This window comes from Malania oleifera, chromosome 12 (assembly GCF_029873635.1).
Source record: "Malania oleifera isolate guangnan ecotype guangnan chromosome 12, ASM2987363v1, whole genome shotgun sequence".
NCBI lineage: Eukaryota > Viridiplantae > Streptophyta > Magnoliopsida > Santalales > Ximeniaceae > Malania > Malania oleifera.
In genome coordinates, this window is record NC_080428.1 from 54,224,365 (window position 1) to 54,237,517 (window position 13,153).

General features: G+C 36.2%; 1 protein-coding gene across 2 annotated transcripts; it reads left to right on the forward strand.

Annotated features, from left to right (window-relative positions):
- The first annotated feature begins 486 nt into the window (after positions 1-486).
- Positions 487-8,917, forward strand: LOC131144455 (peroxidase 19). 2 transcript variants are annotated; one of them, XM_058093119.1, is made up of 3 exons: positions 487-890; positions 1,005-1,208; positions 8,224-8,917. In XM_058093119.1, the coding sequence occupies exons 1-3, from the start codon at positions 621-623 to the stop codon at positions 8,812-8,814; spliced, it is 1,065 nt and encodes a 354-aa protein (XP_057949102.1). In that variant the 5' UTR covers positions 487-620; the 3' UTR covers positions 8,815-8,917. The 2 variants fall into 2 exon arrangements, with proteins under 2 accessions (XP_057949102.1, XP_057949103.1); XM_058093120.1 differs by having other exon boundaries at positions 489-890; positions 8,236-8,917.
- The last annotated feature ends 4,236 nt before the right edge of the window (positions 8,918-13,153 follow it).

The window sequence follows — 13,153 nt, forward strand, 5'->3', positions numbered from 1 at the left end:
ACAAATAATAAGAGATTACAATTAGAAAAAAAAAAAAAACTTTAAAAGCTTCCCAAAAACAACACCAACATCTAACCAAAACAGGGTTATAATTCCAAACAAAACAAAATAATGATCTATAAACCAATAAAACACCTCATGCAAAAAAACAAACAGAAGGAAAAAAAAAAAAAAAAAAAATCTCATATAAGCATAAACCAAGACCAACAAAAAATCAGTTAAATATATCTCATATAAGTCGTGCTCATCTTCTCTAATTATATAAATAATTGATAACTCTACAAAATTTACTACTATTGGTAAATAAATTATTCCTCCCGTATCCCCATACACCTTCAAAGCCCTTGTCAGTATGAATATGTACATGTAAGCTCTTTCTAAATTCACAAAGAACTCCCTTCTGTTTCCATCCATTAAATTAAAACAAACATTATTTATTCACCGAGCTGGAACTGCGTGAACACCTCTCTCTCTAGTAGACATGGGCATTCACGGGTCCTAACTCATCCCGATCGATCTTCCACACCCACATTAATTTATACATATGTAGATTTATAACACTATTACTTCTTTTGTCCTGAGCTAGCTGCAGCCCCATCGATGATCCATATACGTTAATCATGTCCACTGCCCCACCTCCCTCTTCCTCTTCTTCTTCTTCCGTTTTCGTCACAGGCTTACTCATCCTCCTCCTAGTCCTGCGCTCCTCCAACTGCTCCGCTGCCAGCACCACCGTCAGCCGCCCCCGCCAACTCTCCACCGACTACTACGCCAAGTCCTGCCCTCACCTGGAGCAGCTCGTCGGCTCCGTCACCTCCCAGCAGTTCAAAGAGGCTCCCGTTTCCGCTCCAGCCACCATTCGCCTCTTCTTCCACGACTGCTTCGTTGAGGCATGTGAACATATATTTATTTATAATTATAAACTTTTATTCGTCCCAATTTTTACATTTTTTTTTTTTTTGGATAGACATTTTGGGTTTAATTAAATGAATTAATTAATTTAGGGTTGCGATGGATCGATATTGATAGCTTCGGGGGCCGGCAACGGAGGAGGGAAGGCGGAGAGGGATGCGGAGGAGAACAAGGACCTGGCGGCAGAGGGGTTTGATACCATACAGAAGGCAAAGGCGGTGGCGGAGAGCAATTGCCCCGGGGTGGTCTCCTGTGCCGACATTCTCGCCATTGCTGCCAGAGATTTTGTCCACTTGGTAATTTAATTTAATTTACTTTTAATTTTTTTTTCTTAGAATTTCCATTAATTTGTTCCCAAAAACAACATTTAATTTTTGAGCACTGTGGAGATTCAAAATTCCAAAAACCCCACTAAGATAGTTAATCCTCAGTAAAATCATTATTCTAATAAGTCAGTGATCATCTTCTTGTACTAATTTTAAAGAGAGCAGTAAAAATTTGAATTCCTAGGGTGGCCAAGGATCATAACTAGGATGATTTTGAAGAGCATGACTAAGAAAGTTTGGGATCTTTCTAAGACCATTAAATCAGTAATATGAATTATAAGTTTCAATTTTGCTATGATAAGAAATTATTATTTATTTTGTATGAGAATATATTAGATACACTTTATATGTCAGTTAATACGATATTTGTATAATAGAATCAATCATATTTTATCATTTTTATTTGTACTACTTTATGTTCAGAGAGATTTTGAATTTGAATTTAGATAAATTTAAAAAAATGTCAGTATTTTTTTTATAAAACATTTTATTTAAATCCAATACAAATCTAGATTTAAGATTTCTCCAAACATAAAATTAATAAATTTATTGATACAACCAAACCAATTATGTTATATAATAAATAAATTAAAAAAAAGGGCAAAACCTAAGACCACGCCCACAGGAATTTTTTTTTTTTTTTTGGTCAACAAAAGTAAAAGAGATGTAAGTCATGTAAGGTCACGGGGGGGTCCTACCATTTGGACCCTAGCATTAGCTACATAGGCAATATAGCCTATAGTTTCTCACATGCACCCCTCACCAACAGTACTTCACTTTAATTTTGTATCTCCCTAACTAATTTGTTGGTCAAGCTGCAATTTGTAAAATGGCCACTGGGGGTGACTGGCTGGTTGGGGCAGTAGCGTCCAATTAATGCATGAACACTATGTTGATAGTCACACTTTAAACGAAATTAAATTTTTAGAGTTTTAGATGAATTTTGAATAATAATTATTTATTTGTTAAAAATTATTATCGCATGTTTGGAGAGATTTGAAGTTGGAATTGTATTGAATTTGGATAAGATAATATATAACATTATGTTGAAATTCGTTTAAGTTCACTCAAATCGAAATTTGAGATCCGAAATCTATGCTCCCAAACACTACTTTAACTTTGTGTTTGAAAGTATAAATTTAATTCATATTTTGATTAGGTTTGAATGGATGGTCTAATCTAAAATAATTTCTTTTAAAATAAAAGAAACTATAAAGAAAATTGTATTATTATAACGTTTATGTGCTCGTTACTATAGAAAATGTAAGATACTTTCATTGATGTATATCATATATATAGGACTTGTACAAGGTATAGTTGTAGCGAATTCATAAATATTTAAATATTAAATCAAAGAGATCCTAAACTATTAAATACAAATAAATATTCAAGTAATACAATTGAAGAATCCCAGATCGTCGCATACTTTCGGATATTAGCAAATCTTCAATTGTTAGGATTCTCGGCATTTCAACAACAGGCGTAACCGTCGATGGTTTGCTGAAATCGTCGACGATTTTCTCCTGGAAAACATTCTATCTCAAACCATCAAAGGGTATATTGAAATTGTCGATGGTTGAGGTGTATGAGGAGTAGTGGTAAGCCAACTAATGGAATTAGAGGAGAGAAAATGACATAGAGCTTGATATTCACCCCCATTATCGAAGTACAAGTGTTTGATGTAAAAACCAAATTGTTTTTCAAGTAACCCTTTCAATGGATAAAAAATAGAGCAAACATCACTTTTTCGTCGGATGGAAACTACCAATAATATTTAGTAAAGTTATCAAAAAACAAGACATAAAACCAAAACTCATCAAGTGAAGTGGAAGTGGTAAGCCCCCAAACATCAGCATAAATGTATTCAAGTGGATGAGTGCTAACAAGAGAAATGGAAGAGAAAGATAACTTGTGACTTTTATTGCATTGGCAAGCATTATAAATAAATGATGAAGAGACACGAGACATTACAATGGGAAGGGAAAAAAGTACGAATAACAAAATAAACTACTTTATTTGACCAATAACCAAGTCATATTTGCCAAGTGTCAGCTGTTGTTCGTTCACCAACAAGTGCTAAAACAGAAGACTCTTTAGCAGAAGACGCCATCGACATTGGATAGACACCATCCTAGCATTTACTACGAAGAAGAGTCGCCCTCATGCTCCAATCCTTCACAAGAAAATAAAATGGGTGAAACTCAAGATAGAAATTATTACTACAAGCTAGTGAAATTATGAACGAAGATTAAGTTCTTGTGAATATTAGGAACACAAAGAGTATTAGTCAATTTGAAATGCTTCGAGGAAGAGGGAAGAAACATAGAGCCAACATGTGTGACTCGCAAACCTGAGCCATCGCCAATGATGACCTCATCCGTGCCATCATACTCTGAGTGAACAAATTGGCTAGATCAAAGGTGATGTTGTGAGAAGCAGCGGAATCCACAAGCCATTTTTTTTCTATGGATGCGTTGGTAGGGGCACAATTTACAGACTTCATTCCTGAAGCCGAGTGACAAGTCTTGGTCGAGTGACCCACTTTGTCACACAACTGACAAATAATCTGGGGCTTACTAGATTGCTCCCTTCGATTAAAGTGACTAAAGTTGGAGTGACGCTAACCATAGGAACCAGGTCAAGAACGTTAGTTTCGGTTGAATGTGGAAGGGGGAGGGTAGCACTGAGTGGTGTTTGCAATGGAAACAAAGATGGAATTGGAAGCGTCAACACATCGCAAGTAACTTTTGTGGCCAACCAACATGTCATAAATCTCCTCAAATGTAAGATAAGTCTCAAGTGCCCGAATAGGAACTGTAATCTCACGAAATTTTGGACCAAGACCATTGAGGACATACATAGTAATCTCATCCGCTAATACAGGAGAGTCGATCACAGTAAGTTGATCAACTAAAACCTTGATGGCATCGAGATATTACGAGACCGAGCGGGACTCTCATTGAATGAGAGTCAACTCCTCCTTAAGTTGCATAACACGAGTGCGTGAATGATTGGCGTACAATCATTGTGACTTGGACCAAGCATCATGAGCAGTTGTTGAATCAGCAATGAGTGGCATAATCTGTTCAGAGACAGATGCAATTATGGCATGAAGGATCATCTTATCTTGCCGAAGCCAATGCTAGAAAGTCAGATTGGAAACACCTCCCGAAGATGAACCAGCAAAGAAGGTGCTGGGAGAAAGGGTTCGTGACGGACATACAGTGGTACCGTCAAGATAGCCCTGGAGGTCATAGCCAATGAGCAATGACGTCAATTGAGTAGGCCAAGAAGGGAAGTTGGAAAGGGTGAGCTTCAAAGGAAGCTGGGAGCCAGCATTAATGGCAATAAGAGGAGAGTTGCCACTGCCATGAAGCTCAAGAGTGTTGATAATAACGGACTCAGAGGAAACGACCATTATGGAAAAAAAAATAGCTTGTTAGAGAAAGAGCTCTGATACCATATAGAAAATGCATGACATTTTCATTGATGTAGAGATGTCCTATATATAGTACTTGTACAGGGTATAGTTGTTACAAATTCAAAAGTATTAAAATACTAAATGAAAGAGATCCTATATTATTAAATACAAACAAATATTCAAGTAATACAACTAAAAAATATCATATTGCCGCATACTATCGAATATTAGCAAATCTTCAACTCCTAGGATTCTTGGTAATTCAGCAACAAGCGTAATCGTTGACAGTTTATTGAAATTGTCGAAGGTTTGGTGTAACTGTTGACGATTTTTTCCTAAAAATCATTCTATCTCAAACTGTCGAAGTAACCGTTGAAGGGTATATTGAGACTATCGACGGTTTACTGAAATACTACATAATTTCCTTTATAGTTACATTATATGTTTTTTTATTTACAATTACAGAGTTTTTAGTTTCTGACCAAAATCAGCTTATACTATGTGTTGTCTCTAGTATTATAATTAAATAACATGTATATTTTATATTTTAAAGATCCATAGTAATTGTAGTTTGCATATATTTATCTGAAAGTCATCCTAGAAAATTAAACAAATCAAGTAGGCATATATAACTCCTTTTTTCTTTTTATAATCCGGGGACTGTGGCCACCATTGCGCCACTTTGAATATTATGGTGCCGCACCAAACTTAGGGGGTAAAAATCGCGCGTCCATTGCCGTACCTATGATAATTTTGTTGGGCTTTTGTGGAGTCTAGTTGTGTTTTAATTTGGATGATGAGCCGACCCCTATTTAATTAGAGATTTATATCCTAAGGCTTAGTCCATGGAGCGAAGGCTTGGGCCGTGCCCTCAGGAAAAAATTTTGGAGCCCATTCGGAACGGAACCCTAGGCGCAACATATAAAAGGGATTGCTTTCGGGTGATTAGGGTTTGCGTGTGGTTGTACCTGCGAGAGAGCGAGAGGGAGAGTATTGTATCGCCGCACTCTCTGTGTTTTCTTCCTGATAATATTGAAATCCCTACAACTCCGTGGACGTAAGCAAAATTGCCGAACCACGTAAATATTGTCTTGTGCGTGTGATTGATTTTTCTTTGGCATTATTCTTTCTCTATTTTGTTTCTCATAGGTTTCGGGTATTTGTTCATTATTCCTAACAAATTCATTGAGGTAAACTCTCAAGGGAGAATCAAACCCGTAAACTTGAGGTCACTAAAATCACAAATCGCCCTTACCGCTTGAACTAACTTGACTGGACCCTTTTTTTTCTTTTGGTTCGTGGATTTTGATGAAGTTCCAAAGGACGTCATATAGATTGAGACAAGCAAAGCTTGCCATTTTGTATATTAGGAGATTCATTTTGGGATGGATCATGCTAATTTCTTGGGATTTAGATAGCTAAGCTACTCTGTCCTTTGGGTGGGTAGTAATCAAAAAAATTTAACTTTTCACATATATATTATTGATAATATATAATATGTATGTGACAATAACAACAATAAGAAGTATTAAGTCCCACTAGGTGGGGTAATTGATATTTCCTTTATTAGATTAAGGGCTATTAAATACTTTCTCACTACCTCCTTGTAAGTTATTTTAGGCTTTATATTGATGCTCTACTAGGCCTGCGTTTCAAATGTCCAAACCATTTGAGTTGTCATTTCTTTATCTTATTTTCAATTGATGCTATACTTCAATTATTGCGTATATCCTTGTTTCTTATTTTATCTTTTAATGTTGCACCACTCATTCACCTTAATATTCTCATTTCAATAACTTACACTTTTTATATATGTTGTTTCTTAATTGTTCAACATTATGAACTATAAAGCATAGTTAGCCTTATAGTTGTCTTATAAAACTTTTTTTTTAAATTTTTTTTAAAGATATTCTATGATTACATAACAAACCTGATGCATTTCTCTATTTTATTCAACTTGTTTAAAACTATTCACTATGTCTCCTTCAATTTTCCCTTTTGCTTGCATAATATATCAAAAATATCTAAATCTACTAGTGCTATTAATTTTTTTATTATTAGGTTTTATTTTCTTTTCGTTGCTATTCCTTACTTTACTAAAATTACATTTAATTTATCTTGTTTTATTTTTACTTATCTTAGACCTTTTATACTCTAATGTGACTATCCAAAATTGTAGCTTAGATTCCACCCCACTCTTACTATCAATTAACACGATATTATCTCCAAACATAATGTATAACATGTACATTATTTTAAAAATGTAACACAAAAATTACATTTTGTTCATGAGGAGTGTATTTCTAAGAATATATTGGTCATAGTAAAAGGGTAAAAGACAAAGACTAGTAGTGGACCCAAAAAATTTATTCTGTGAGGACAACATTATTTACTTGCATAGAAGGAAAAAAAAATATAAAAATATATTTAAAAATTCAAAAGTACTTTTTCAAAATTTGAAATTTATACCTCTAATGTATGAAGTAGAAGCCTTAGATATGTTAAAGAGGTATCTTAAGGAATATTTTAGATGATTTTTTATAATCTCCACATAATTTGATTCATATTGTCAATATAATACTATTATTTTATAATTTTAGTGGAACCATAATCATAATTTTAATTTAAATATCGTATACTTCAATGTATATAGAGTACTTTTTTTTTCTAAAATTTTAGTGGGAGCAACTGTTCTTACTAGCTGAACCTAGGTTCGTCATTGATAAAGACCTTTTTTAAGATTTACAAAAGACAAAGATAAAGAAATTTTAAGAATATCATATATCTCCTTTGTAATTTAGAAAAAATATAAGACTTCGTCAAAGATTTCAAAAATCCTAAATTTATTATAACATTTAATTGTTGGTATATTTATACCCCTTTTTGGCTTCCTTTTTTTTTTGTCAAATATAAGGGAAGAGTTGCATTTTTGGCAAACTTCATTGAAGGTTTGAAGAATTTTTGAAACCTTAACAATGGTTTATGTCTTTTTTCTAAATCTCGTTCACAAGAAGTTCTTGAAAATTTTAAAACCTTAATTGTAGATGGTTCGTGTTTTATTGGCAAACCTAAGCAGAGTGTTGGAAGCCAAGATTGTCTTGTACCTGATTTTTATGAATCTTAAGGTGGAATAACTAAGAAGGTATACTCATCACAATGTGTATTCCTATCCTAGTTAATATATAATTTATGACGAATGAAAAACTTAATTAAATTTTTGCGTGAGATTTTTTTTTTTCTAAATTATTGTATCTCCATACAATTTTTATCACATTTCATCTTATTTGATTTGATCTATTCCTAGAAATTAATTAAGACACTCCAAAATCAAACATAATTATAACGTACAAGACTACTTCCTATTGAATAGGTAGTACTGATACTTCGTACATTAAAATAATATTGTCACATAATAATTAGGCAAAATATCTCAATTAAAATGATTTAACATCACTTAACCCATATTAACAATGTCCTTACCCATGAGATTCTTAAATTGTTGAGAGTAATAATTAATATATGGACTTTTTTATTACAGCTATAATAATAATAATAATAATTCAGCACTCATTGCAGGCAGGGGGTCCTTACTACGAAGTGAAGAAAGGGAGGTGGGACGGAAATATATCAATGGCATCCAGAGTGAGCTCCAATCTCCCCCACCCAAACTCCACCATGGCCGACCTCCTCAACCTCTTCTCATCCAAAGGCTTGTCCATCGACGACCTTATTGTCCTCTCCGGCGCCCACTCTATCGGCTTCGCCCACTGCGCCCACTTTCTCAGCCGCCTCTACAACTTTCGCGGCACCAAAAGCCCCGACCCCGCCGTCGACCCACGCCTCCTCAAGGCCCTCCGGATGTCCTGCCCGGAGTCCGGCGGAAACCCCGACGTGCTGGTGCCGTTCGATGTCACCACCCCCTTCTCCTTCGACAACGCCTACTACAGTAATCTGGAGGACAACCTGGGGCTACTGGCCACGGACCAAGCATTGTTCTTGGACCAGAGGAGCAGGGCGCTGGTTCAGGCTTTTGCCAAGGATAAGCACCAGTTCTTCCAAGCTTTCTCGGTGGCTATGGACAAAATGGGTTCCATAGGGGTGAAGAGCGGGAGGCTGCATGGGGAGATGAGGAGAGACTGTAGCATGCACACGTGATTAATTCCATTCTTGTGCATGCTGCCTAAATTAATTATGAGAAAGTTTCATACTTACTCTCAAATTTTGTTTCTTGCTATATTTTTTTTAAAGGTAAATTCATTGATATGGGAGAGCCAGGCAAGAAGCTTAAAATTGTTGGGAGAAACAACAGTACTCAAACTCCCTCTTTGTGTGAATCTGGATGACACTATAAAAATATAGCAATATATATTAAAATAGTATAAGCACAAGACATATGATTTTTATGTGGAAACCTTCTCGATGTGAAGGAAAAACCATTACGGGACCGTAGTCTACTCAAACAATTTCACTATTAATAATTATGGGAATACATGAACCTCCTCTAGTATCAAGTACTAAAGGCATACAATCAGCAACTATCTTTAAGAAATAGAATTCCCTCGCTTAAATCAACTTTTACAAGAATTAAAGAAAGATCTCATCAAAACAGAGGCTACTGTCCATGGATATAAAAACATGCTTAGAATCCAATCTCCATAGTTCACACTAAATATTCACGTGTCATGAACATCCCTATAAAATTTCAACTCAATCGGACCACAAATGCTCATTGATCGGGGACATTTATCAAGACTAGATAGCTCTCTCTCTGTGGCGGCAGATCTCTTCTCCTTTCTTTCTTATTTTCTGATTGTTCACCACACTTTGCATCAGCAAAGGATAGGGTTATTAACCCTATTCTTCCAAATGGGCCTCTCCGCACATGACCTATATTGGGCAAGTTTGGGTTATCCTCACTTAGGAGGAAAACCCAACCCAACAAATCTCTCCCTTCTTGACTAGGCGGGGGGATTTGCTATCCCGGCGATCGAGCAACAAATCTCAAGCTCCTCCCTTGCTAGAGCCTTCGTTAACATATCAGAGTCATTATCATCAGTGTGAATTTTCTCAAATGTTATCAACTTGTCATTAAGAGTATCTTTTATCCAATGGTACCTTACATAGATCAATGTGTTTCGATCTCGAATGAAATGAAGAATTCTTAGCAAGGTGAATGGTACTTTGATTATCACAAAACAACATATATTATTGTTGTGTGAAACCAAGCTCTCCTAAAAACTTTTTCATCTATAGCAACTCTTTACGAGCTTCTGTTGCTGCAATCAACTCTGCTTCAGTTGTAGAAAGTGCAATACATTTTTGTAACCTCGAATGTCAAGAAACAACCCCTCATGAGAAAGTGATCAAATAACCGGAAGTAGACTTATGGGTATCCATATCTCCAGCCATATCAGAATTTGCATAGCCAACCAACATTGGTTTTTCACTCCCAAAGCTAATACTCAACTTGGAAGTGCCTTGCAGATATCTCATAATCCACTTTACTGCAATCCAATGTTCTCTTCCTGGATCTGAGAGAAATTGGCTAACAACACCAACTGTATAGGCTATGTCTGGCCTTGTACAAACCATTGCATACATCAAACTTCCTACTGCTGAGGCATATGGAATTCTTTCCATATCTTCCTTCTCTTCATCTATTGAAGGGCTTTGCTTTGTGCTCAATGTGAAGTGTGTAGCAAGAGGAGAGCTAATGACTTTAGCCTTGTTTATGTTGAACCTCTCAAGAACTTTCTCAACGTATTGCCCCTGTGATACAAACAGTTTCTTGTCTTTTCTACATCTATGAATGCGAACCCCAAGAATATGTTTGCTAGCCCCAAGTCCTTCTTTGCAAATGACTGACCTAACTGCTTCTTTAACCTGTCAACTCTAGAAGAATAATGCCAACAATCACTATATCATCAACATAAAGTAATAGAATAATAAATCACCATTAGAAAATTTCTACACAAAAAAAAATGGTCAGAAGTAGTCTTCCTATAACCCTTGCTCCTCCATAACAGACTCAAACTTCTTATACCACTGTCTGGTTGCCTGCTTCAAACCATAAAAACTTTTCTTAAGCTAACACATATAGTCATTTTTCCTTTCACCTTGAAACCCTCTAGTTGTTCCATATATATCTCCTCCTCCAAATCACCATGAAGGAAGGCAGTTTTCATATCCATCTATTCAATCTCTAAGTCTAGGCTAGCGGCTAAACTAAGAACCACACGAATGGATGACATCTTCACAACAGGGGAGAAAATATCATTAAATTCAATACCTTCTCTATGAATGAATCCCTTGACAACCAGTCTAGCTTTGTACCGTGGTTGTGAAGTGTGTTCTTGTTGCTTCCCCCTGTAAACCCACCTGTTCGTCATAGCTTTCTTGCCCTTAGGCAACTTCACAAACTCAAAAGTGTGATTGCCATGCAATGACCGCATCACATCCTGCATAGCATCAACCCACTTTGACTTATGTTCATCTTCCATGGCTTCTACATAACACTCAAGCTTTCCCCCGTTAGTTAGTAACACGAACTCATCTACAGAATATCGAGTGGAAGGATATCGATCAATGGTAGACCTCATGAGTGGAACATCTAGAGCTATCTTTGGTACTGGCAACTGATTATGAGTCTCACCCTGTAAGGGAACATCAATATCACTTGGACCCTGCTGGTCATTGTGAACATCATGTTCAACTTGTGCTGGCAACTCTGTCAAAGGAGCCAGATCCAAGTCAATCAAACCATCACTGTATTGAGGCACTAATTTTCCTATCTTCAAAATATCATGTATGGTTTGATCTTCCATAAACACAACATCTCATATTCTCACAAGTTTTTTCTCAACTGGATCATACAACCTGTTGTCAAACTCATCTAGGACATAGCCTAGGAAGATACACTATCAAGTCTTCACATCTAGCTTAGACCTCTCATCTTTGGGAATATGCACAAATGTCTTACATCCAAAACACGCAAATGATCATGAGAAACATCTTTGCCAGTCCAAACCCTGTCTAGTACCTTGAACTGAAGACGAACACATGGTGTGAGATTAAGAACATGTACTGGTGTACTCAAAGCCTCCCCCCCCCCCCAAAAAAAAAAAAAGAAGTTTGGCAATTATACCTTCTTAACCATTGTTTTGTTCATCTTTTCAGCTAAACCATTCAAGTAAGGAGTCGTCAGAGGTGTCCTTTGATGCTGAATACCCTATTGCTTTCAATATTCATCAAAAGGACCCAAATACTCTCCCCCATTATCTATTCTAATGCACCTTAACCTCTTCCCAGTTTTTCTCGTAGTTGAAGCCCGAAACAGCTTAAACACATCCAATACCTAGTTTTTTCTTTTGAAGGTATATACCCATAACTTCCTTGAATGATCATCTATGAAGGTCACAAAGTAAAGGTAGCCACAAAGTGTTCTAGTCTTTATAGGGACACAAACATCTGAATGTACAAGATCAAGTATACCTAGCTTTCTTGTTGAAAGGGAACTCTTGATCAAGGAGACTCTGTTTTGCTTCCCTGCCAAATAATGTGTGCACTTTTTCAAAGGTGCACTCTTCATCCTAGATAGAAGATTCTTCTTGACCAATATTGCCAAGCCTTTCTCACTCATATGTGCAAGTCTCTTATGCCACAACTCTAATGAAACCTCATCATCCATTGAATTAATAATTTCTTTGGAGAGTTTTGCCTGTAACATGTATAAAGTAGAAAACTTCTGGTCTTGAGCAACAACCATAGCCCCTCTAGTGAGCTTCCACTGACCCTTGCAAAAGGTGTTGCAATACCCATCATCATCAAGTTTACCTACAAGAATCAAGTTCAAACGGATGTTATGAATATGCTTCATATTTCTAAGAACTAACTTCATGCCATTACTCATCTCTATGCACACATCTCCAATACCAACGATTTTGGCCAAGCCACCATTGCCCATCATTATAGTCCCAAAGTAATCGGCTGTATAGGGCGCGAAGAAATCACGTTGAGATGTAACATGAGTTGAGGTGCCACTATTAATCACCTAACTGGTCTCATGGCATGGAAAATTAATGACATCGTCATCATAAACAACGAAGAATTCTCCAAAAGTAGTGATGGCAACTCGATCATCATTCTTGCTGATGAGAATGGTCAAATCCCAAGAGAAGGTGTGAATTGGGTATTTAAAAATATTTGGCTAATTTAAACTTTGTGCCGATTCACCACAAAACATATCTCATTCAAAGAATAAGTGTGAATGTAAAATAATTTACCAATTAATGCGAACATACACGAGTGCAACATATCTCAATTAAATTAGATGTGTGCATGCAAATAAGTCTATCAAACAGTAAATAAACAAGTATACAAAAATGGAAATTAAAGTGCAGCAAGTAAATGAGAAACACGATTTGTTATCGAGGTTCAGCCAAGGATTCCACTAACCCTGCTCACATAACGAGTGGAGGAGAAACCGTTACAACCT